The 24,877-nt window shown below is 39.2% G+C and overlaps 1 protein-coding gene across 1 annotated transcript in view; it reads right to left on the reverse strand.

The window, feature by feature from the left end:
* The window catches only part of Cntnap5bl1 (contactin associated protein family member 5B like 1), a 985,855-nt gene that overhangs the window by 804,730 nt on the left and 156,248 nt on the right, over positions 1 to 24,877 (reverse strand). The window contains 1 exon segment of the mRNA NM_001329899.4: positions 2,744 to 2,848. Within this exon segment, the coding sequence (NP_001316828.2) occupies positions 2,744 to 2,848 (105 nt within the window).

Here is a 24,877-nt window from a genome sequence, read left to right on the forward strand (position 1 = left end):
CTTTGTTTTGTTGCCAAGATGATTAGTTTCTTGCTTCTAGGGTATAGCTTGCCTCCTTATGTTGGGCTTTACCCTTTATTATCCTTTGTAGTGCTGGATTTGTAGAAAGATATTGTGTAAATTTGGTTTTGTCATGGAATATCTTGGTTTCTCCATCTATGTTAATTGAGAGTTTTGCAGGATACAGTAACCTGGGCTGGCATTTGTGTTCTCTTAGGGTCTGTATGACATCTGTCCAGGATCTTCTGGCCTTCATAGTTTCTGGCGAAAAGTCTGGTGTGATTCTGATAGGTCTCCCTTTATATGTTATTTGACCTTTTTCCCTTACTGCTTTTAATATTCTTTCTTTATTTTGTGCGTTTGGTGTTTTGACAATTATGTGACGGGAGGTGTTTCTTTTCTGGTCCAATCTATTTGGAGTTCTGTAGGCTTCTTGTATGCCTACGGGTATCTCTTTTTTTAGGTTAGGGAAGTTTTCTTCTATGATTTTGTTGAAGATATTTACTGGTCCTTTGAGCTGGGAGTCTTCACTCTCTTCTATACCTATTATCCTTAGGTTTGATCTTCTCATTGAGTCCTGGATTTCCTGTATGTTTTGGACCAGTGGCTTTTTCCGCTTTACATTATCTTTGACAGTTAAGTCAATGATTTCTATGGAATCTTCTGCTCCCGAGATTCTCTCTTCCATCTCTTGAATTCTGTTGGTGAAGCTTGTATCTACAGCTCCTTGTCTTTTCTTTTGATTTTCTATGTCCAGGGTTGTTTCCATGTGTTCTTTCTTGATTGCTTCTATTTCCATTTTTAATTCCTTCAACTGTTTGATTGTGTTTTCCTGGAATTCTTTCAGGGATTTTTGCGATTCCTCTCTGTAGGCTTCTACTTGTTCTCTAAGGGAGTTCTTTATGTCTTTCTTGAAGTCCTCCAGCATCATGATCAAATATGATTTTGAAACTAGGTCTTGCTTTTCTGGTGTGTTTGGATATTCCGTGTTTGCTTTGGTGGGAGAATTGGGCTCCGATGATGCCATGTAGTCTTGGTTTCTGTTGCTTGGGTTCCTGTGCTTGCCTCTCGCCATCAGATTATCTCTAGTGTTACTTTGTTCTGCTATTTGTGACTGTGGCTAGACTGTCCTATAACCTGTGTGTCAGGAGTGCTGTAGACCTGTTTTCCTGTTTTCTTTCAGCCAGTTATGGGGACAGAGTGTTCTGCTTTCGGGCGTGTAGTTTTTCCTCTCTACAGGTCTTCAGCTGTTCCTGTGGGCCTGTGTCTTGAGTTCACTAGGCAGGTTTCTTGCAGGGGAAAAATTGGTCCTACCTGTGGTTCCAAGGCTCAAGTTTGCTCGTGGGGTACTGCCTAAGTCCTCTCTGCTGTGGCAGCAACCGGGAAAATCTGTGCCGCTCCTTCCGGGAGCCTCCGTGCACCAGGGTTTCAGATGACGTTTGGTGTTTTCCTCTGGCGCCTGGATGTGCACAGAGTGCAGTCTCTTCTGGTTTCCCAGGCATGTCCGCCTCTCTGAAGGTTCAGCTCTCCCTCCCACGGGATTTGGGTGCAGAGAACTGTTTATCCGGTCTGTTTCCTTCAGGTTCCGGCAGTGTCTCAGGTGCAGGGGTCCTGCCGCTCCCGGGCCCTCCCCTACGGGAACCCAGAGGCCTTATACAGTTGCCTCTTGGGCCAGGGATGTGGGCAGGGGTGGGCAGTGTTGGTGGTCTCCTCCGCTCTGCAGCCTCAGGAGTGCCCACCTGATCAGGCGGTGAGGTCTCTCTCCCACAAGGTTTGGGAGCAGAGAGCTGCTGCGGTCCGGGATCCGCCGGTGTCTTGTGTTCTTATTTTAATTAGGTATATTCAATATATGCTTTAAAGAGTAATATTAGTCTCACAGTAAAATTAAATGTATTAAAGTATTTTAATGAACAGTTTATTAATTTATCACAAAGCATGTTTTGGTAGCTATTTATTCTGACATATAAAATGTACATAATAAAACAAATATTTAAAAAATAATATCGTCTAATACTTCTTCCTATAACCAAAAAGGAAATTTATAGTGTTGGCGATGGTTCTATGGATGGAGTACTTCTATACAACCAATGAGAGCCTGAGTTTGATCCCACAGAACCCATATTAAAAATCAAACAGCCATAGTTGTACATGGTTGTAGTCCCAGCTCTGGAGGATAGTCAGGCAGCCTAATCTTCAAGCTCCAGAGTAATGAGACACCATTCCTCATAAGGGTGTATGACACATAAAAATATCATTCAAGGTTGTTCTCAATCCCTTCCACAACCTACAATTGCATACATGCAGGCATGTTTACACACTCACATTTTGTCTGTACACAAATAAATTCATATACACAAAGTATTTCACAGGATGACCATTGGCTCCTATGAGAGAGCATGCTCCTAATATTCATGAAGCTTTGGGTTCCAAAGTTGGTACCTCAAACAATAACAACAGCAGCAGCAGCAGCAGCAGCAACAATAACAACAACAATAACAACAAAAACAATAACAACAACAAAAACTACACAAGGAATTCCTTAGAGGTTTATATTGTTGGGGGAACACATTGACTATTTACTACATGATGGGAAGCATTTTGCTATAGACTTAACCTCTCAAATTTATTTCTGGACTGTGACATTGGAAGAGACCCCTGTATAGACAGAACAAGAAATTTTCTCCTTAGCACACACCTTGTCCACATCTAATACTTGGATTTCAGAAATAGTCACTATACTTACCCATTCTCCAATTCAGTTGAGCTGAGCTGGTACTTCCAGTGATATCTGAGGAACTGGAGTAAGCAACTGGTGAGAGGAAGGAGGCCAATGGGTCATCACAGTTGTCTGAAAAGATGGCAAGAGCAATAAAGTTCAGATTACATGCGGAAGAAAATTTTTACAAAGTGGGAACTTAAAATGTAAACACTCTCTTTTATCAAGCATCTTGCCTGGAAAAGGTTGGGAACTATGTTTTCAGTGTGTGTCTTTGGAATTATTTCTCATAACCCTATAACGTGCTATGACTTCCTTTCATTCATGGGGAAATTAAGGTTGCAGGGGTTCAAGCTCACAGCACCCGTAAATAGCATAAGCAAACTCTCAGGAAGATTTTTTGGGTTAAAAGACTAGCTATCCATCCTTTTCTTTAGTTGAGTATTTGAGCAAATCCTCACACATGTCTGTGTTTAGTCTATGAGAAGGGAGACTCTTACAGAGCATCATTTATTGTCATATCTTCATCTTGCAATTAGTGTGTCTATTAAAATAGGATATTTTGAATATTGTATTCCAACTTGTGTGTGATTAAGTAGGAAATGTGCTCATTATGTTAAAGGAAATAAAAGAAAACAGTCTCATAGATTGTACTATTTTGAGCTGGATAGGAACTTCAATAGCTAACTTTCTAGCCTTCCCTAGTGAGGTACATTCTAAGGCTTATTTGATAATACTTAACAAGATAAGACCATGGACAAATGCATGTCTTGACACCAGGGTTATATCCCTCCAAATTCACACTTATCCTTGGCAATAGGATTTCAGATGGAGGGACATGCTGGCCAGACTTAGCACATATAACATACATAACTGGTTTGAACATTTGTGCTCATCAAAACTATCATTACGATTTAATTGCCATGAAAGCAATTTAAGAGGCAGATCTTTGAACTCTCTTGTGGGTTTAGTGTTTCAGAAGTTCAGTTTCGCATTCTTTTTCCTTTGTTCAGATAATGTCTCATCATGTTGGCCTTGTTACATACTGTCACCTTGATATCAGACTTCTCATCCTCCAGAAATGTCAGACAACAGCCTTTAACTATAAGTTACTCTGTCTCAGATATTGTTATAATAGCACAAAACAGGTTAGGGAATGGAGTAATGAATGAGTTGTAGTGATTCCATGAGGTAGTCTGTGGGGTTCTTTCGATGGCGATGGTGGGGGAGTTATGTTTAACAATGAATCCACTGCATACTAGAACTTTAATAAAGCTGTGTGGAAAGAATGGGATAGTGAATGATGAAGGAATTATGGACCAGTCAATCAAACAATTAGCAACCCCACCAAGCTAATGTTCTTTTTCAGTTTTTATTTTGTACACGATTAATTTTCTGGGACATTGAAAAATGACTGAATAACATCTAAACAGATCTTATTCAGAGCATATTTGAAATGTACCACTCAAGGTAAATTTTCTGTTTTACAGACACTTTGGGGGAACTTATCTGACATTTGAAAAGAACATTTAAATAAGATCTTTATTTTTTATCCAGTCAATTCCTCCAAAGCTGTGTTATAGGTAATTTTAGGAAAAATAATTAAAAATGTGAGGCTTAAATTCTTGTTTGGGAAATGTGCTTAAAAATCATCTAATGCCGGGGTTGGGGATTTAGCTCAGTGGTAGAGCGCTTGCCTAGCAAGCACAAGGCCCGGGTTTGGTCCCCAACTCTGGGGGAAAAAAAAGAAAGAAAGAAAGAAAAAGAAAAAAAAATCTGTTAAACTGGGTTTCAGGTTTTTCCCAGGCTAGGGAACATAGTAATCAATGAGTTGTAGTGATTCCATGAGGTAGGCTATGTTTTTCTGTTTTTTTTGTTTGTTTGTTTGTTTGTTTGTTTTTGTTTTTGTTTGTTTGTTTTAGGGGGTGGGAGTCTTTAACCATGTATCTACTGCATACTAGAACTCAAGCAAACGTTTGTGGAAAGAGTGGGATGGTGAATGATGAAAGAATTATGGACCAGTCAATCAAACAATTAGCAACCCCACCAAGCTAACAGTCTAATGCAAACATCTAAAAATGTTTGACAAGGATGAAATAGAGGCATATGTCAGCTAGAGCAGGAAACCATAAGAATCACATTAATGGCACTTGGGGTCTCTGAGGATGGGACATGCCAACAGGAAAACATGGATCATGTGGCTGCTTTACTCCTACCACAGGATAGTGGTAGAGAGTTTCATGTGCATCACACAACATGTGTTTAATCCATACCTCTATCTAATCTATCTATCTATCTATCTATCTATCTATCTATCTATCTATCTATCATCTATCTGTTTTTCTTTCTCATATACACAAATTCAGATACAAGGCAGACCTTGCATTTCCTTATTAATCTTTTGACATTGGGAAACATCAGAACAGCAGATCCAGCTGTAGATACAGCAGCTTACTTTGCTAAGTGCATGCTCTGTGACTATAAGGCCATGAGTTCAACCACCCAGGTAGAACCCTGGGTACTATGTTCCATTCTTTAAATCACAGCTCTGGGAAGAGAGAGACAGTGAATCTCAATAACTGAATAACTGAATAACAAATATTGTGTGATCCAGCCCAGCACAATGAAGATTCTAATTTGAAAGCCAAGGTGGACAATGCCTTGAGGAATGATGCTCAAGATTGACCTCTGACCTCCACTAACAGAGACAGATACCAGAATGAATATGTTGTTGCAAATCTGTACACATCCACGGTAGATCATAAATATACATAAAAACAAATGCACACATGCACACACACACACACACACACACACACACACACACGTACAGACAAACTCATACACAGACAATGTATTTTCTGTCTCTGATATTATTTCCATATGACCTTTATAAGTATTGTGCACCTGGCTCTGACCATCCTTGAAGCCTATGTTATCAGCTTTTATAGTCTCATTACTCCTTCATTTTTCTACATATTGGTATTTTGTATTCTTTTTTTATAGCAAAATAGTATTCTATTTTTTTCATCTTTATTAACTTGGGTATTTCTTATTTATATTTCGATTGTTATCCCCTTTCCTGGTTTCTGGACCAATATCTCCCTAACCCGACCCCTCCCCTTTCCTATGGGTGTTCCCCTCCTCCCCAGAACTGAATATACTTCCTTAACAAAATCTGAAGTCATGTTAAGTCACCTGCTACTCAGAAAACAAATCTGTTGTTAATTTTTTTCCTGTACTTCTTAAAATGCCTACAATGTAAAAATGTTGGTGTGACCTAATTGTTTTGCTTTGCCCATCCTTAGATGGGCACTGGGGATAGATCTGAGCAAAACAGAGCAATACACCATAGGTTTTTCACAGATCATTCACAGATATAGGTGTATTAATAGATATACTGCAGGACAAGCTTCCATAAGAGTCTAGCACTGCACAAAATACTCCCATATTTGTCCAGCCTTCTGTGCTTCTCTCACAACAGCTTTAGGAGGGCCTGATCTCTAAGAATAAATTGCCCTCACAGCAATAACAGCCAAGTTTCTGACTGGCTATTTCCACCTATGACATTTCTGAGAACACTGTTTCCACATTATTTATCAGCAAATCTGTGAGCAATGGCCCCTATCAAGGGGCAGATGCAGAGGAAAACTTTAAGTGTCTTGTCTTCACAGACCTGGTGTGCTTTAAGAATGGGTTTTGAAGAACCCAATAGAATTAAGATTTCATGTCCCAAAACAATGATAAACATGGGGAAACTTCAAATCATAAAGATGAGAGGTCATCTTGCCTTCTACCTTGAGTAAGAAGATGGTTCCATTGGTGTCTCCATGTTTACCCAATAATACTGACAGAGAGAACACCAGGCATGGCAGCTCGAAGTTCCTAATTCCTAGATCTATTGCTTCTTCTGACAGTGTCAGAAGGCAATCTAGGTGAGTAGAGTAAGCTGTGTTTTATGTCTGCCAAATAGAGAGTCATCTGACCCATATCCTACCATAAACTATGTGATAATATAATAAAAAGGAAGAAATGCAGTTAGAATGAGGTCCACATAAGAACAGTCAGTGGCACAGGCTTTTAGGGATAGCTGCTGCCTTCTACAAGGAGAACTAACAGTTTTATTCTTAGGATCTTGATACTGTGCTATAAAAACCTTCCAAAGAGCAGACATTAATGACAGCTTTTCTGTGCTAAGGGCTCAAAGTGAGCTAAGGACACAGGAGAAGTACAGAGAGAGGAAAGTGAAGACAAGTAAGGAAGAGATTACAAGATATACTCAACACAGCTGTGCATCCTGGTAGAGGTGGGCTTGAGTTCACACCCAACAGGTCTGGAAAGGAAGGAGAAGAAACACTATCTGGTCTGTCACTCCTATGGGCTTCCAGAAATCCTGCTGCACTGTCTTTCAAATTTAGGTATCTCTGCTTCCTCAGGTTTCTAGTGTTTTCACCAATGTTGAATCCCCCTCTCTCATTATGTTTCATATGTGTGTGTGTGTGTGTGTGTGTGTGTTTCTGTCTGTCTATCTGTCTTTCTGTCTGTCTCTCTGCCTACCTTTGCCTTAAGAATGTAAAATAGTGAAGAATTCTGATCTGGCGGAAATTTCTCTTTGTGACATGATGTCTATGTTGTCCATAATCTCCGATTTGCAATCCTTTGCCCTCCATGTCCAGAGGACTAGACTATCTAGTGTGGAAGGAAATTTTCTATGTCCATATCACAAACAAATTGTTGAGGAGCTTTGATGATTAATCTTAGTTGTAAACTTGGCTAAATCTAGAATCAATAAAAGTAGAACCTCTTGGCACAAGTATCAGACAATCTCTTACTTGGGTTAGTTAAAGCAGGAAAGCTCACCCCGAATGCAGGCAGAAATTTTTGCCTAGATATAAGGTCTGACAGAAGAGCTTTTGCTCTCCCTACCTTCCACCTTTCTATGCATCTTACTGACACTTTCATCTACCTAGTCAAGAGTTTGTGTACTCCATTGTTGGTGAAACTATTTATGCCATCCTTCACTGATACCATGATGCAATGTCTTTTGTCATCAAGTGTGGAGTGAAGGACAATGTTTCTTCAACAATCATTTAGGCCGTTGATAAAAGATTTCAGATGCTGATCATCAGTGTCCTGTACCAGATGGGGTATGTTGAAAAATCGACCTCCTGTACCAGATAGTGGTGCTTGCTGTCTAAAAAGATACCTGTACTAAACTTCTGTAATGGAAAAAGTGCCATTGTTTCCCACGTAGATGATGTGTAAATCAATCTACAAATCCCACTTTAATGTATATGCATTCATCATTCTCTTTCTACAGAGTCTCCTGAACAGTACAGGAAGTAAACATCAGGCTTTTCTCATGTCCAGTTTCAATGCATTGCTCTGAGCTAAAGCATAGAGAGTCTTCAAAACCTGTGAGGCAAATAAAACAATATTCAGCAAACTATTTCCAGAATGAGCTTGCAACCTCCCTTCCTGTGGCAATCCTTCCAAATCTCAGCTGCAATTAAAATTCTTAGGATTAATTTTCCTTAGAAAATGGCTGGTCATCTTTGCTGTTTTTTCTCTTTTTAAAGTGAATTTGATTTTTATTTAAGTATGTATGTGTCTGTATATGGATATGTACATATCTTGGTGGGTGTCTGTGGAAAGCAAAACAGACTATGTGAAACAGGAGTAGCACGCGGTTGTGAGCTGCCTATCTTGAGTTCTGGGTATTGAATCCAGGTCCTATTCAAATGTAGCAAGCACATTAAATTTCTCAGTCTTTTCTCCAATCCTCTCCTGTTTTATTTTGTTACTTAAAAACAAAATGCCAGCTATCTTCCATCCCTATATCAATGAAAATTCAAGACTGTATAGTGAGACCAAAATCACATCTGCTTTTACAGATCAGAAGCTGTTGACACATTTGAGACATCTACCAACAACATATGCTAATAATCAAAAATTGGTGGGTCTATGGAACCAGAAATATATTTGAATTCAGCTTATATCTGAAGAAATTGGGCTAAAAAAGACAAAAAAAATAATAATCCTTCCACAAATGTTACTGAACCAGCCTGGAGCAAGATCAAGGTAGATAACAGTGCACTGGTGACTGCTGGGTGAGTATAACTTCTGTGTGATACGCTGCCATTATTTACATTATTCATAACTATTAATGTGGATTGTGTTTGGAATGAGAAATGTGTTCAGAGAATCATGGTGTTGTTGGTGTCTGGAAAGCTGTTGAACCCTCAGATGTTGGAGCCTCCTTGCAAGGAATTGAGCATTGAAGGTACATCTCGAGGTGTCAAACACCATCCCCACTTCCTGGTCAGCCCCCTTGAAATGGTTACCATTGTATTATGTTACAATGATAAGGAAAGTAACTAAGAAAATAAATATGTCTTATGGCTAAAAGAAAGTTGTTTTCTTGACAATGGAAATCCTTGACATGGATCAATGCGTTTTCACGGTTTTCTACAAATACATTGCTTTCTGATTTCTCAAATGCAGGAAAAGCACAGCATGGGCAAACAGGTAAGAACAGAATAATGGAAGAAATTTGTCTTTTTATTTCTGAGTACTTGTATGTATACTATAGAATGTTGACTTTTCACATTGCAGGGGTGGGGATTATTTGTTCTTAACAAGTATGAACACTGCATTTCAAGGATCTTTCATAACATGGAGCTTCACACAGAGAATACAGTGGAGATGCATATTTAGCACAGTGTTTAGAAGTTACTGTTCAATGTTAAAGATGCTGCTGCTTTAAGTAACATTTATTTTCTGTTGCCAACATATATTTTTGTTATTATTAAAGCATCAGTAGAGTTATAGATGGGAGTAAAGTGAAATTGTGTGTATGATCTTTATTATTACAGTAAATAGCCTGCATATGGGGATTTGGAGCTTAAGATATTCACTTGCATTTATTGGTAAGATAAAATTCCTCTTTAGATTGAATATGTACCTACTTTGTTTAAAAGATATAAAGTATAAATTCTCTTATATGTCTTTATTGGTACTTAGTGGTGATACCTCAGGATATTGCCTTCATTTATTTTTCACACTGTAACTTATAATATCATTTAGAGAGCAATGAGAATAAATAGTGTGGTTTTGCTCTTAAATATGTCTCTGTCTCCTTATTCAAACATAAAACCCAAGACTTCAAAGACAAAACAAATGAATTCAAAATGAGTAGACCAAAATATAGCATTTCTTTAATGTACAGCAATATAGCACAGAGAAGCTAATCCTCTGGGTCTACCATTTATCTTCACATATTAACAATATGCAAATATGTGACTTTGTATTACCCTCTGGGCAGTCAGAGTCAAATGGTTTAGTACAAAAACATTAGAGGCCTCAAACACAAACCTGAGATCAGCTAGCAGCAGATCTTCCTACATATTAACAACAGGTGCTGGCATGTGTCTCAGTGGTAAACAGTTGATTAGCCAGAATTAGCACAGGTTATTCCTAACAGCAATACCAAAATTTGCTTCAAATTAAAAATTAAGTTAGAAAAGTTGTGCTATTAAATAATTTCATGTAAGATTGAAAATGACAGGCACTCAAGCTGCAGGTGCCCTGTAGTCCAGAAGGCACCCAGATCTGAAGGGACACAGTCAAACAACTCCCTGAACCCAAATCCCATGGGAGGGAGAACTAGACCATCAGAGGGCAGACATGCCTGGGAAGCCAGAGAAGACTACTCTTTGCCCACATTTCTGATATCTAGAAGAAAAAGCCTAGCGCCATCTGGGCCCCCTGTGCACAGGGATGCAAGAAAAGGCAGGACAGGCCCATCTGGTTGCTACCTTCACAGAGAGCTGAAACCAATCCCTGAGGAGCAACTTCAGGGATGAGACCAGAGGTAAGACCAACTTTCCTGCTCCAAGTGACCTGCCTGGTGGACTTAGGACACACAAAAGGAAAATTCCTCTGGAACTGGATACTTCCAGTTTCTAGCTGGAGCCTGAACCTCGCTGAACCCAGCCCACATCTCCCTGCTCCCAAACCCCATGGGAGAGATAGCTCATCGCCCAGACAGGTTGGCACTCCTGAGACTGCAGGGCAGGAGAGATCTCCAGTACTGCCCACCCTTGCCCACATCCTTGGCCCAAGAGGAAACTGTATAGGACCTCTGGAAACAGAAAGATAGGGGCACTCAAGCTGGAGGTGCCTTGCGGTCCAGACTGTGCCAGGATCTGAAGGGACCCAGTCAAACAGCTCCCTGCACCCAAATCCTGTGGGAGGGAGAGCTAGACCTTCAGAGGGGCAGACACGCCTGGAAAGCCAGAGGAGATTACTCTCTGCCCACATTTATAACTCTAGAGGAAAATGCCTAGCGAAATCTGGGCCCACTGTGCACAGGGACCAGAGAGAAGGCAGGGCAGGCCCTTCTGGTTGCTGCCCTCATGGACAGCTGAAACCCAGCACTGAGGAATGACTTCAGGGCCGAGACCAGAGATATGACCAACTTTTCTGCTCCAAGTGACCTGCCTGGTGGTCTCAGGACACATGGCCACAGGAACAGCTGAAGCCCATTAGACAGGAAAGACTAGTTTCCTGAAAACCAGAACACTCTGGTCCCATAACTGACTGAAAAAAAAAACCATGAAAACAGGTCTACAGCACTCATGACACACAAGCCTATAGGACAGCCTAACCACTGTCAGAAATAGCAGAACAAGGTAAAGCCAGAGACAACCTGATGGCGAGAGGCAAGTGTGGGAACCTAAGCAACAGAAACCAAGTCTACATGGCATCATCGGAGCCCAATTTTCCCACAAAAGCAAACAACGAATACCAAAACAGACCAGAAAAGCTAGATCTAGATTGTAACTCACATTTCATCATGATGATGGAGGACTTCAAGAAAGACATAAAGAACTCCCTTAGAAAAATGGAGAAAACACAAATAAATAAGTAGAAGCCTATAGAGAGGAATCACAAAAGTCTCTGAAAGAATTATAGGAAAACACAGTCAAACAGGTCAAGGAACTAAAAATGGAAATAGAAGCAATAAAGAAAGCACAAAGGGAGGCAGCAATGGATAAAGAAAAACAAATGAAGAGACAAGGAGCTGTAGATATGAGCATCACCAACAGAATACAAGAGATAGAAGAGATAATCTCAAGAGCAGAAGATTCCATGAAATCATTGACACAACTGTCAAAGATATTGTAACACAGAAAAAAAAATATACAGGAAACCTAGCACACAATGAGATGATCAAACCTAAGGATAATATGTATAGAAGAGAGTGAAGACTCCCAGCTCAAAGGACCAGTAAATATCTTCAACTAAATCATAGAAGAAAACTTCCCTAACCTAAAGAAAGAGATGCCCATAAACATACAAGAAGCCTGCAGAACTCCAAATAGATAGGACCATAAAAGAAAGTCCTCCCTTCACATAAGAGTCAAAACACCAAATGCAAAAAACGAAGAAAAAATATTAAAAGCAGTAAGGGAAAAAGGGCAAGTAACATGTAAAGGCAGACCTATCAGAATTACACCAGACTTCTCACCAGAGACTATGAAAGCCAGAAGATCCTGGAAATATGTCATACAGACCCGAAGAGAACACAAATGCCAGCCCAGGTTACTGTGTTCAGCAAAACTCCCAATGAACATAGATGGAGAAACCAAGATATTCCATGACAAAACCAAATTTACACAATATCTTTCTACAAATCCAGTCCTAAACACAGGGAGGCAAGCTACACACTAGAAAAAGAAAGAAACTAAACGTTTTTCAATAAAATAAAGAGAAGAAAAGCACACAACATAATCTTACATCCAAATATGAATATAACAGGAAACAACAATCACTATTTCTTAATATCTCTAACCATCAATGGACTCAATTCCCCAATAAAAAGACACAGATTAAAAAACTGGATATGCAATGAGGACCCAGCATTTTGCTGTGTACTGGAAACACACCTCAGAGACAAAGGCTGGAAAACAACTTTCCAAGCAAATGGTCTGAAGAAGCAAGCTGGAGTAGCCATTCTAATATCAAATAAAATAGATTTTCAACCAAAAGTTTTCAAAAAAGATAAGGAAGGACACTTCATATTCACCAAAGGAAAAATCCACCAATATAAACTCTCAATTCTAAATATCTATGCTCCAAATACAAGGGCAACTTCATACACTAAAGAAACCTTACTAAAGTTCAAAGCACACGTTATGTTTCACAATAATAGTAGGAGATTTCAACACCCCACTTTCATCAATGGACAGATCATGGAAACAGAAATTAAACAGTGACATAAAAAGACTAAGGGAAGTCTTGAACCAAATGGACTTAACAGATATTTATAGAACATTCCTATTGCTTAAGACTGACCTGTTTGAATAGGATAGTAAGAGTAATAGAAAAATGTATGATATGGAAGTGGAAGGGGACACCATACTAGTGGCTTTATGGTGCAATCAGAGATGGGGCCCAGGAGAGAGGGGAGAGCAATAGACATTAGAGGGATGATCAATTTATGCATGAAAACACCATAAAGAAACATGACACTTTGTATGCCAAATAAAAATTAAATTACCCTGAATTAAATAAAAAAATAGAGTGATCTATATAGGGCATCTAATAGCAAGGTACAATCATCAACATGACGTGTCTCCAGAATGGAATACTATTAAAATAGTTAGTTGTGAAAGAAGAAATGAGAGGATTCCACATTACAAAATGAGGAGAAATGGGCATTGTCTTTAACTGTGTAGGCTAACTGTGAGCACACTAGGATCCAGTGAAAGGTTTCAAACCCATGGTTCCTCAGACAGTCCTGTATCAAATATCAGTATGTCACAAAAGAAATAAAAAAGACAAAATGTAAAAAAAAAAAAGGAACCTCTAAAAAAGGACCTCTAAGGAGGAAGGAGATGACAGGAGTAGAAGAGAAGTGCAAATGGAAGATGAGAGTAAACACTGTGTGTGTGTGTGTGTGTGTGTGTGTGTGTGTGTGTGTGTGTGTATGCTTATGCGAGAGTGCCAAAGGACAAATGTGATTAGTTGAAAATATTCAATTACTTAAACTTTGATAACAAGCACACTTTAAATTAGTTTAGCTGACAGAAGGTTTAGTATGGTAGAGACAAACATGATGAATGGGGACCTCACCCGCATTTCATTGGAGCTCACCCTGTTACCTATGTATGGTTTAGATTTGAATAGTTCTCAGATTAAAGTCAGCTTTTGCTGAGACTTCTGGAGCCATCTGTCACAAAGATTATTACTAGTACCACTGAGAACTCAAAGCTCTAGCTGAGTGCCTAACTCCTACAGTTTCATTTCATCATGATGATTAATCGACTTTTATGCATCTCAGGCCTAGTGACTTCTCTCAGTCCCAGATTACATGGGAGCCATCTTTTAACTAGAACATTATCTGTTCTAACATGGATAATTCAAGAATTAGATAAGCATGAGAGAACATGTTCAGCTCAGGGAGTGGAAAACTAAGTGTGGGCAGTAGAGGGTTATGGTACACAAAGAAGAGCTACTACTAACAGAATGACAACTCAGTTGAATACATGACATTTATCCAGGAACAGATTAAATACATCAGAAAGCAGGTCTATGCACCCCAGGGCTCCTCTTGTCTCCACCATACTCACTCATTAGAGGAACCAGAAAGAAGCTGCACCAATGTTGGTTTTTCCCAACATTTTGTCCCATCAGTTGTATTTCTTCCTTTTGTTTTTATTACAAATTTCACTGCATTTTAATTTTAGCTTTAAAAAAAGATGTGCGGTAGGACCAGACACTTCCGGTATTTAGCTGGAGTCCCAATCCTGCGGATCCCTGCCCACAGCAGCTCTCTACTCCCAAACCCCATAGGAGAGAGCCCGTACCGCCTGGTCAGGTGGGCACTCCTGAGGCTGCAGAGCAGAAGAAACCACCAATACTGCCCACCCCTGCCCACATCATTGGCCCAAGAGGAAACTGTATACGGCCTCTGGGTTCCATAGAGGAGGGCCCAGGAGCAGCAGGTCCACTGCGTCTGAGACACCTGAAGGGACCTGAAGGGACCGACCGGATAAACAGTTCTCTGCACCCAAATCCTGTAGGAGGAAGAGTTAAACCTTCAGAGAGGCAGACACGCTTGAAAAACCAGAAGAGACGGCACTCTGCCCACATCTCTGACTCCAGAGGAAAACACTAAACGCCATCTGGAACCATGGTGCACGGAAGCTCCCAGAAAGGGTGGTGCGGATCTTCTTGGTTGCTGCCGCAACTGAGAGCTCATAAGCAACACCCCACGAACAAACTTGAGCCTCGGGACCACAGGTAAGAACAACTTTTCTGCTGCAAGAGACCTGCCTGGTGAACTCAAGACACAGGCCCACAGGAACAGCTGAAGACCTGTAGATAGGAAAAACTACACGCCCGAAAGCAGAACACTCTATCCCCATAACTGGCTGAAAGAAAACAGGAAAACAGGTCTACAGCACTCCTGACACACAGGCTTATAGGACAGTCTAGCCACTGTCAGAAATAGGAGAACAAAGTAACACTAGAGGTAATCTGATGGGGAGAGGCAAGCGCAGGAACCCAAGCAACAGAAACCAAGATAACATGGGATCATCGGAGCCCAATTCTCCCACCAAAGCAAACACGGAATATGCAAACACACCAGAAAAGCAAGATCTAGTTTCAAAATCATATTTGATCATGATGCTGGAGGACTTCAAGAAAGACGTGAAGAACTCCCTCAGAGAACAAGTAGAAGCCTACAGAGAGGAATCAGAAAAATCCCTGAAAGAATTCCAGGAAAACATAAATAAACAAGTAGAAGCCCATAGAGAGGAGTCACAAAAATCCCTGAAAGAATTCGAGGAAAACACAATCAAACAGTTGAAGGAATTAAAATGGAAATAGAAGCAATCAAGAAAGAACACATGGAAACACCCTGGATATAGAAAACCAAACAGAGAGACAAGGAGCTGTAGATACAAGCTTCATCCACAGAATACAAGAGATGGAAGAGAGAATCTCAGGAGCAGAAGATTCCATAGAAATCATCGACTCAACTGTCAAAGATAATGTAAAGCTGAATAAGCAACTGGTCCAAAACATACAGGAAATCCAGGACTCAATGAGAAGATCAAACCTAAGGATAATAGGTATAGAAGAGAGTGAAGACTCCCAGCTCAAAGGACCAGTAAATATCTTCAACAAAATCATAGAAGAAAACTTCCCTAACCTAAAAAAAGAGATACCCATAGGCATACAAGACACCTACAGAACTCCAAATAGATTGGACCAGATAAGGAACTCCTCCTATCACATAATATTCAAAACACCAAACACACAAAATAAAGAAAGAATATTAAAAGCAGTAAGGGAAAAAGGTCAAGTAACATATAAAGGCATACCTATCAGAATCACACCAGACTTTTCGCCAGAGACTATGAAAGCCAGAAGATCCTGGACAGATGTCATACAGACCCTAAGAGAACACACATGCCAGCCCAGGTTACTGTATCCTGCAAAACTCTCAATTAACATAGATGGAGAAACCAAGATATTCCATGACAAAACCAAATTTACACAATAGCTTTCTACAAATCCAGCACTACAAAGGATAATAAATGGTAAAGCCCAACATAAGGAGGCAAGCTAAACCCTAGAAGAAGCAAGAAACTAATCATCTTGGCAACAAAACAAAGAGAAGAAAAGCACACAAACATAACCTCATATCCAAATAAGAATATAACAGGAAGCAATAATCACTTTTCCTTAATATCTCTCAACATCAATGGCCTCAACTCCCCAATAAAAAGACATAGATTAACAAACTGGATACGCAACGAGGACCCTGCATTCTGCTGCCTACAGGAAACACACCTCAGAGACAAAGACAGACACTCCCTCAGAGTGAAAGGCTGGAAAACAACATTCCAAGGAAATGGTCGGAAGAAGCAAGCTGGGGTAGCCATTCTAATATCAAATAAAATCAATTTTCAACTAAAAGTCATCAAAAAAGATAAGGAAGGACATATTCATCAAAGGAAAAAATCCACCAAGATGAACTCTCAATCCTAAATATTTATGCCCCAAATACAAGGGCACCTACATACGTAAAAGAAACCTTACTAAAGCTCAAAACACACACTGCACCTCACACAATAATAGTAGGAGATTTCAACACCCCACTCTCATCAATGGACAGATCATGGAAACAGAAATTAAACAGAGACGTAGACAGACTAAGAGAAGTCATGACCCAAATGGACTTAACAGATATTTATAGAACATTCTATTCTAAAGCAAAAGGATATACCTTCTTCTCAGCTCCTCATGGTACTTTCTCCAAAATTGACCATATAACTGGTCAAAAAACGGGCCTCAACAGGTACAGAAAGATAGAAAGATTCCCATGCCTGCTATCAGACCACCACGGCCTAAAGCTGGTCTTCAATAACAATAAGGGAATAATGCCCACATATACGTGGAAATGGAACAATGCTCTACTCAATGATAACCTGGTCAAGGAAGAAATTAAAGACTTTTTAGAATTTAATGAAAATGAAGGTACAACATACCCAAACTTATGGGAAACAATGAAAGCTGTGCTAAGAGGAAAACTCATAGCGCTGAGTGCCTGCAGAAAGAAACAGGAAAGAGCATAAGTCACCTGCTTGACAACACACATAAAAGCTCTAGAACATAAAGAAGCAAATACACCCAGGAGGAGTAGAAGGCAGGAAATAATCAAACTCAGAGCTGAAATCAACCAAGTAGAAACAAAAAGGACCATAGAAAGAATCAACAGAAACAAAAGTTGGTTCTCTGAGAAAATCAACAAGATAGATAAACCCTTAGCCAGACTAACGAGAAGACACAGAGAGTGTGTGTAAATTAACAAAATCGTAAATGAAAAGGGAGAAATAACTACAGATTCAGAGGAAATTAAAAAAATCATCAGATCTTACTATAAAACCTATATTCAACAAAACTGAAAATCTCCAGGAACTGTACAATTTCCTAGACAGATACCAGGTACCGAAGTTAAATCAGGAACAGATAAACCACTTAAACAACCCCATAACTCCTAAGGAAATAGAAGCAGTCATTAAAGGTCTCCCAAGCAAAAAGAGCCCAGGTCCAGACGGGTTTAGTGCAGAATTCTATCAGATCTTCATAGAAGACCTCATACCAATATTATCCAAAATATTACACAAAATTGAAACAGATGGAGCTCTACAGAACTCATTCTATGAAGCCACAATTACTCTTATACTAAACCACACAAAGACCCAACAAAGAAAGAGAACTTCAGACCAATTTCCCTTATGAATATCGACGCAAAAATACTCAATAAAAATCTGGCAAAGTGAATTCAAGAGCACATCAAAACAATCATTCACCATGATCACGTAGGCTTCATCCCAGGCTTGCAGGGATGGTTTAATATACAGAAAACCATCAATGTGATCCATTATATAAACAAACTGAAAGAACAAAACCACATGATCATTTCATTAGATGCTGAAAAAGCATTTGACAAAATTCAACACCCCTTCATGATAAAAGTCCTGGAAAGAATAGGAATTCAAGGCCCATACCTAAACATAGTTAAAGCCATATACAGCAAACCAGTTGCTAACATTAAACTAAATGGAGAGAAATTTGAAGCAATCCCACTAAAATCAGGGACTAGACAAAGCTGCCCACTCTCTCCCTACTTATTCAATATAGTTCTTGAAGTTCTAGCCAGAGCAATCAGACAACAAAAGGATGTCAAGGGGATACAGATAGGAAAAGAAGAAGTCAAAATATCACTATTTGCAGATGATATGATAGTATATTTATGTGACCCCAAAAGTTCCACCAGAGAACTACTAAAGCTGATAAACAACTTCAGCAAAGTGGCTGGGTATAAAATTAACTCAAATGAATCAGTAGCCTTCTTCTACAAAAAAGAGAAACAAGCCGAGAAAGAAGTAGGGAAACGACACCCTTCATAATAGACCCAAATAATATAAAGTACCTCGGTGTGACTTTAACCAAGCAAGTAAAAGATCTGTACAATAAGAACTTCAAGACACTGAAGAAGGAAATTGAAGAAGACCTCAGAAGATGGAAAGATCTCCCATGCTCATGGATTGGCAGGATTAATATAGTAAAAATGGCCATTTTACCAAAAGTGATCTACAGATTCAAGGCAATCCCCTCAAAATACCAATCCAATTCTTCAAAGAGTTAGACAGAACAATTTGCAAATTCATCTGGAATAACAAAAAACCCAGGATAGCTAAAACTATCCTCAACAATAAAAGGACTTCAGGGGGAATCACTATCCCTGAACTCAAGCAGTATTACAGAGCAATAGTGATAAAAACTGCATGGTATTGGTACAGAGACGGACAGATTGACCAATGGAATAGAATTGAAGACCCAGAAATGAACCCACACACCTATGGGCACTTGATTTTTGACAAAGTTGCCAAAACCATCCAATGGAAAAAAGATAGCATTTTCAGCATATGGTGCTGGTTCAACTGGAGGTCAGCATGTAGAAGAATGCAGATCAATCTATTCTTATCACACTATACAAAGCTTAAGTCCAAGTGGATAAAGGACCTCCACATCAAACCATATACACTCAAACTAATAGAAGAAAAACTAGGGAAGCATCTGGAACACATGGGCACTGGAAAAAATTTCCTGAACAAAACACCAATGGCTTATGCTCTAAGATCAAGAATTGACAAATGGGATCTCAAAAAACTGCAAAGCTTCTGTAAGGCAAAGGACACTGTGGTTAGGACAAAACGGCAACCAACAGATTGGGAAAAGATTTTTACCAATCCTACAACTTATAGAGGGCTTATATCAAAAATATACAAAGAACTTGGGAAGTTAAACTGCAGGGAGACAAAACACCCTATTAATAAATGGGGTTCAGAACAAACAAAAAATTCACCGCTGAGGAATGCTGAATGGCTGAGAAACACCTAAAGATATGTTCAACATCTTTAGTCATAAGGGAAATGCAAATCAAAACAACCCTGAGATTTTACCTCACACCAGTGAGAATGGCTAAGATCAAAAACTCAGGTGACAGCAAATGATGGCAAGGATGCTGGGAAAGAGGAACACTCCTCCCTTGATTGTGGGATTGCAGACTTGTACAACCATTCTGGAAATCAGTCTGGAGGTTCCTCAGAAAATTGGACATTGAACTGCCTGAGGATCCAGCTATACCACTCTTGGGCATATACCCACAAGATGCCCCAACATATAAAAAAGACACGTGCTCCACTATGTTCATAGCAGTCTTATTTAAAATAGCCAGAAGCTGGAAAGAACCCAGATGCCCTTCAACAGAGGAATGGATACAGAAAATGTGTTACATCTACACAATGGAATATTACTCTGCTATCAAAAACAATGCCTTTATGAAATTCATAGCCAAATGGTTGGAATTGGAAAATATCATCCTGAGTGAGATAACCCATTACAGAAAAACACACATGGTATGCACTCATTGATAAATGTCTATTAGCCCAAATGCTTGAATTACCCTAGATGCCTAGAACACATGAAACTCTAGACGGATGATCAAAATGTGAATGCTTCACTCCTTCTTTAAAAGGGGAACAAGAATACCCTTGGCAGGGAATAGAGAGGCAAAGATTAAAACAGAAACAGAAGGAACACCAATTCAGAGCCTGCCCCACATGTGGCCCATACATATACAGCCATCCAATTAGACAAGATGGATGAAGCAAAGAAGTGCAGACCGACAGGAGCCGGATGTAGATCGCTCCTGAGAGGCACAGCCAGAATACAGGAAATACAGAGGCGAATGCCAGCAGCAAACCACTGAACTGAGAACGGGACCCTGTTTAAGGAATCAGAGAAAGAACTGGAAGAGCTTGAAGGGGCTCGAGACCCCATATGTACAACAATGCCAAGCAACCAGAGCTTCCAGGGACTAAGCCACTACCTAAAGACTATACGTGGACTGACCCTGGACTCTGACCTCATAGGTAGGAATGAATATTCTAGTAAGATCACCAGTGGAAGGGGAAGCCCTTGGTCCTGCTAAGACTGAGCCTCCAATGAATGTGATTGTTGGGGGGAGGGCGGCAATGGGTGAGTATGGGGAAGGGAACAACCATAAAGAAGGGGAGGGGGAGGGATTAGGGGGATGTTTGCCCGGAAACCGGGAATAACACTCGAAATGTAAATAAGAAACACTCAAGTTAATAAAAAAAAATAAAAATAAAAAAAGATGTTCGGAGGAGACAGGAGGGAGGAAAGACCCCTTGGCAGGACAATGTAGGCTGATGTTAAGATTCTGCTCTGTGTATTTACAGGTTGTTATCAATGTTCTTAAGGGATGGATGGCACCAGGCTTTGTATGATTAAGTCGGCAATTACATCTTATCAATTGGGTCAAAGATTATTATGTCGTGTGTTCTTTTATGTGAAGGTTTGAATGTAGGAAAGTGTGTGGCGGCAGGAGACACTCTGTGGGATGTGTTTCTGCCAAGATATCTAGCAGATATCTTGGGTCACTGCGGTGCTGGACTTAGCAAGGTAAAGGACAACCCGATGTTTTTATTTTTTATATTTTTACAGCAAGAGATGGCTAACCAACATGATGGGCAAGAATCCGCTAGTAATCCTAAGAGTTGAGAGAAAGTTTTTATTTTCTAACTAAGAGGAGGCCAGTGCCATGTTAAGTCATGTGATATCTCAAGCAGGGAAATTTAACAAAGAAACAGGGAAGCCACCTGGGCTGGCAGCCTGTAGGTCCCAGGCTGTGTGATAAGTAATGGCAACTCAGAGAGTTAGAGATTAAAAGCTACTTTTTAAAGAAAGTTGTTTAGAAAGTCTTTCAGGATACTCTTATTCTTTTTAACGTGGGCTCCACGGGAATTTTGGGTTGAAATCCTGGTTAGATAAGCTACTTCTAAATTACAGACATTATTTAAAGGTGATTGAGTTTGTTTTTAGAAAGAAAAGAGTAAAGAGATTACCTGAATCAGGTGGGGATTTTCATCCATGGTTCAGAACTTAGAGAGGGAAAAATTACTCACTACCTCCTAGTAGGGAGTTGTGATGAATGTCTGTAACATCAGGCAGAGTGAATGCTGATATGCCACTGGACAAAACTGCCTGTTTCATCTGCAGACTAATACTGTCCAGAAAAGGACAAATTATGCAGAATAGTTGACTGATAAACTCTGCCAAGACAGGATGATCAGTCCTTCAAAATCTGCATTTCAAGGGTCTGTCAGTTGATTTTGGGCCAGAAGGCTGAAGACTTGCGCTCACATGTTGCTAACAGGGGACTGTGCTAGTGGAGATTGGTCTCTACAACCTCTCAGTTCTAGAAGCCATGTTAGGCTTCCTATGTTTATAGATATTTGGTCATTCTCAGATTTCTGATGATGTTGAAGACTGAGTATAGTCTCATAGCCTATCAGTCTGTTTAACTCTGAATATACATATTTTATTGGATAGTTATCAGATAGTATACAAGCTAGCCAAGATATAATATAGATTTTCAGTCTTTCTTAAACTAGAATGGAAAACTAAATGTTCTGTTTAACTGATATAGTGATGGACTGGGTGTTGAGTATATCATATGCTTTATAAATTATAGAATGGTAATAATTGTACTCAATTTATATATAAGTGAAAAGGCTTTTTAACTGGACAAAAAAGGGGAAATGTTGTTTGCTCTGGAGTTATCTGTATTTTGATGCTAATTCCACTGCCCCAAGAACCAGCTGCCTAGTCATGTACTCAGGAATCAGGTGACTTCACCAGAACCTTCTCCCCAATGAATTTGTAAAATACAGATGAGGGGCAGTTACAGGATAGAATGAGGCCTGTCATTTGAGGAGAAGGAAGGGTGTGTGGGAGAGAAGTTTGAAGGAAGGGGAGGCTACTGGAAAGGAAGGAAGAGACAGGAGGGAGAAGGACAGAAGCCATGGCAGGACAATGGAGGGTGACGTTAAGATTACGCTCTGTGTACGTAAAGGTTGTTATCAATATTCTTAAGGGATGGATGACACCGGGCTTTGTATGATTAAGTGGGCAATTATATCTTATCAATTAGGTCAAAGAAAAAAAAAGATGTGCCAAATTACACTTCCTATATTTGTGTAGTTCTGTTTACATGGTTTCTTTACCTGTCCATTGACTACTTTTATTTTTCTCTTGATCCTTTCCTTGTTCAAAAATTCTATTCAATTATTCTCATTTCCTTTTTTTAACTTAATCTCATTGTTTCCTCCTTTGCTTTCCATCATTTGTACCCTAGTTTTGTTCCATTCATTTACTATTTTCATGTTTAACTCCAATACATTGCAACTTCACCATACAACCTAATCTTTTTAACCAATTTCTGATCCAATGAACCTACAGGAAAATCTTTTGGGTTTTAATTTATTTTGGCGTGTTTCAGAATTGTGTTCTACTTGGCATTATTGTTGAAAACTAGTGTTTTCCATTCTGAATATCACTAGGTACTTAATACTTAAAAAAGTATTGATCACCAAGAAGGTCCTTAAATAAAACAAGAGAGTTTCTCTCCAACAACAGGAACAAGCCTCAATAAAGAATGACACATGATATGGCAAAGCAAATAAAATTACATCCTCAAGATGCCATGCTTCCTCAGTTACAGTCCAAAGATACTAAAGACAGGAAATTCAAAAGCCCACTTCAAACTTATCAGTGACTGTATTAGAAAAATAAACATGCAGATGAATAGAGAAAAGAAAATCAAATCAGAACATGTATAAGAAAGTTGGGAAAGTAGAATACAGAAAAGAGAAACCAAAATAATAAAAGAAATTACTACAAAATATCACAAATAGATATGATAAAGTAAAAAGAAGGCTATTATGGAGAGAAAGTAAAGTCAAGAAAACATTACATTCTGGCACCAATAGAGACAAATAAGCATAACAACAAATGACTAAACATGACAGCAGAGAACAATGGGACAGGAGCAAAAAATTAATACCTAAAAGCCCATGGAGTATAGGAAGGGCATAAATAAAAATAAAAGAATAGAAATCTATTCTGTAAATTGTGACCACACAATTATCACACAAACACAGGAAGCATTACAACCATAATGGTCATGGACATAAAAGGACCTCTCCATGACACATTAAACTTTAAAACAAACAAACAAACAAACAACATTAAAAGCTCTAAGAGTAAACCTGTGAATCAGCAAATCAGGATGGTGCCACAGTTTCCAGAAGCTTCACTGATGCCACTGGTGCTTCATTGTGTTTTTGTTAAGATGGCTGTAGAGATGGCATCATGATTACAAGGTATTCTGCTCTTTCACAGGACCTGAGTTCAGTTTTCTGCATCCATGTCAAGTCACACACACACACACACACACACACACACACACACACACACACACACACACAAATTTGAATTCAGGAAAATTATTTATAAGGAAGCTCATTAAATTAATAGGTGGTATAGTTTGAGATGATAAGGTACAGAATAATAAGGAAAATAAATAGTTTCAAGTGGAAATAATGTCATTCTACTTTAGAAAGTACACTGTTCAAATAAATTTAAATAGGCTACAAATGTGAGAGAGGAGAAGCATTTTCAGGACAGCGTTTCTTTCAATTCAGTTCTAATCAGAGTTGAAATTTTCTTTTCAGGAGCTGCATATTTTGCAGTGGATAGCTGTTTTTTTCAAATGCAATAGGGTTAAATTTCCAATATCTAATCATGATCTCCTATTGAGTAGTTGCAAATTACACTGAGAATATTGGTAATTCAGGAAACCATAATCTGAAAGTGCTGCTCAATCAATCCGCTCACAGTCCTAAAGCCATTTCAGTTAACATGTATGAGGCAGAAGTGATAGAAAATACCTGATTATAATCAGGTAACAAATAATAGACTACTGAATTTGACCCCCGTTTCCCATAGATGCAGGCAGATTATTTTGGGAGTTTGAGCACATATTGATCTTCATTTTTCTTTAAAGATGAGTCCAACTACAATAGATGCTACCCATCCAGGTCTTAATTTAGCTTTATTTCATGTGTTTGTGTGTGTGTGTGTGTGTGTGTGTGTGTGTGTGTGTGTGTACATGTATATGTGCACATATATGTCCATAAATGTTGTATG

This window comes from Rattus norvegicus, chromosome 13, assembly GCF_021556685.1.
Source record: "Rattus norvegicus strain SHRSP/BbbUtx chromosome 13, alternate assembly SHRSP_T2T, whole genome shotgun sequence".
Classification (NCBI taxonomy): Eukaryota; Metazoa; Chordata; class Mammalia; order Rodentia; family Muridae; genus Rattus; species Rattus norvegicus.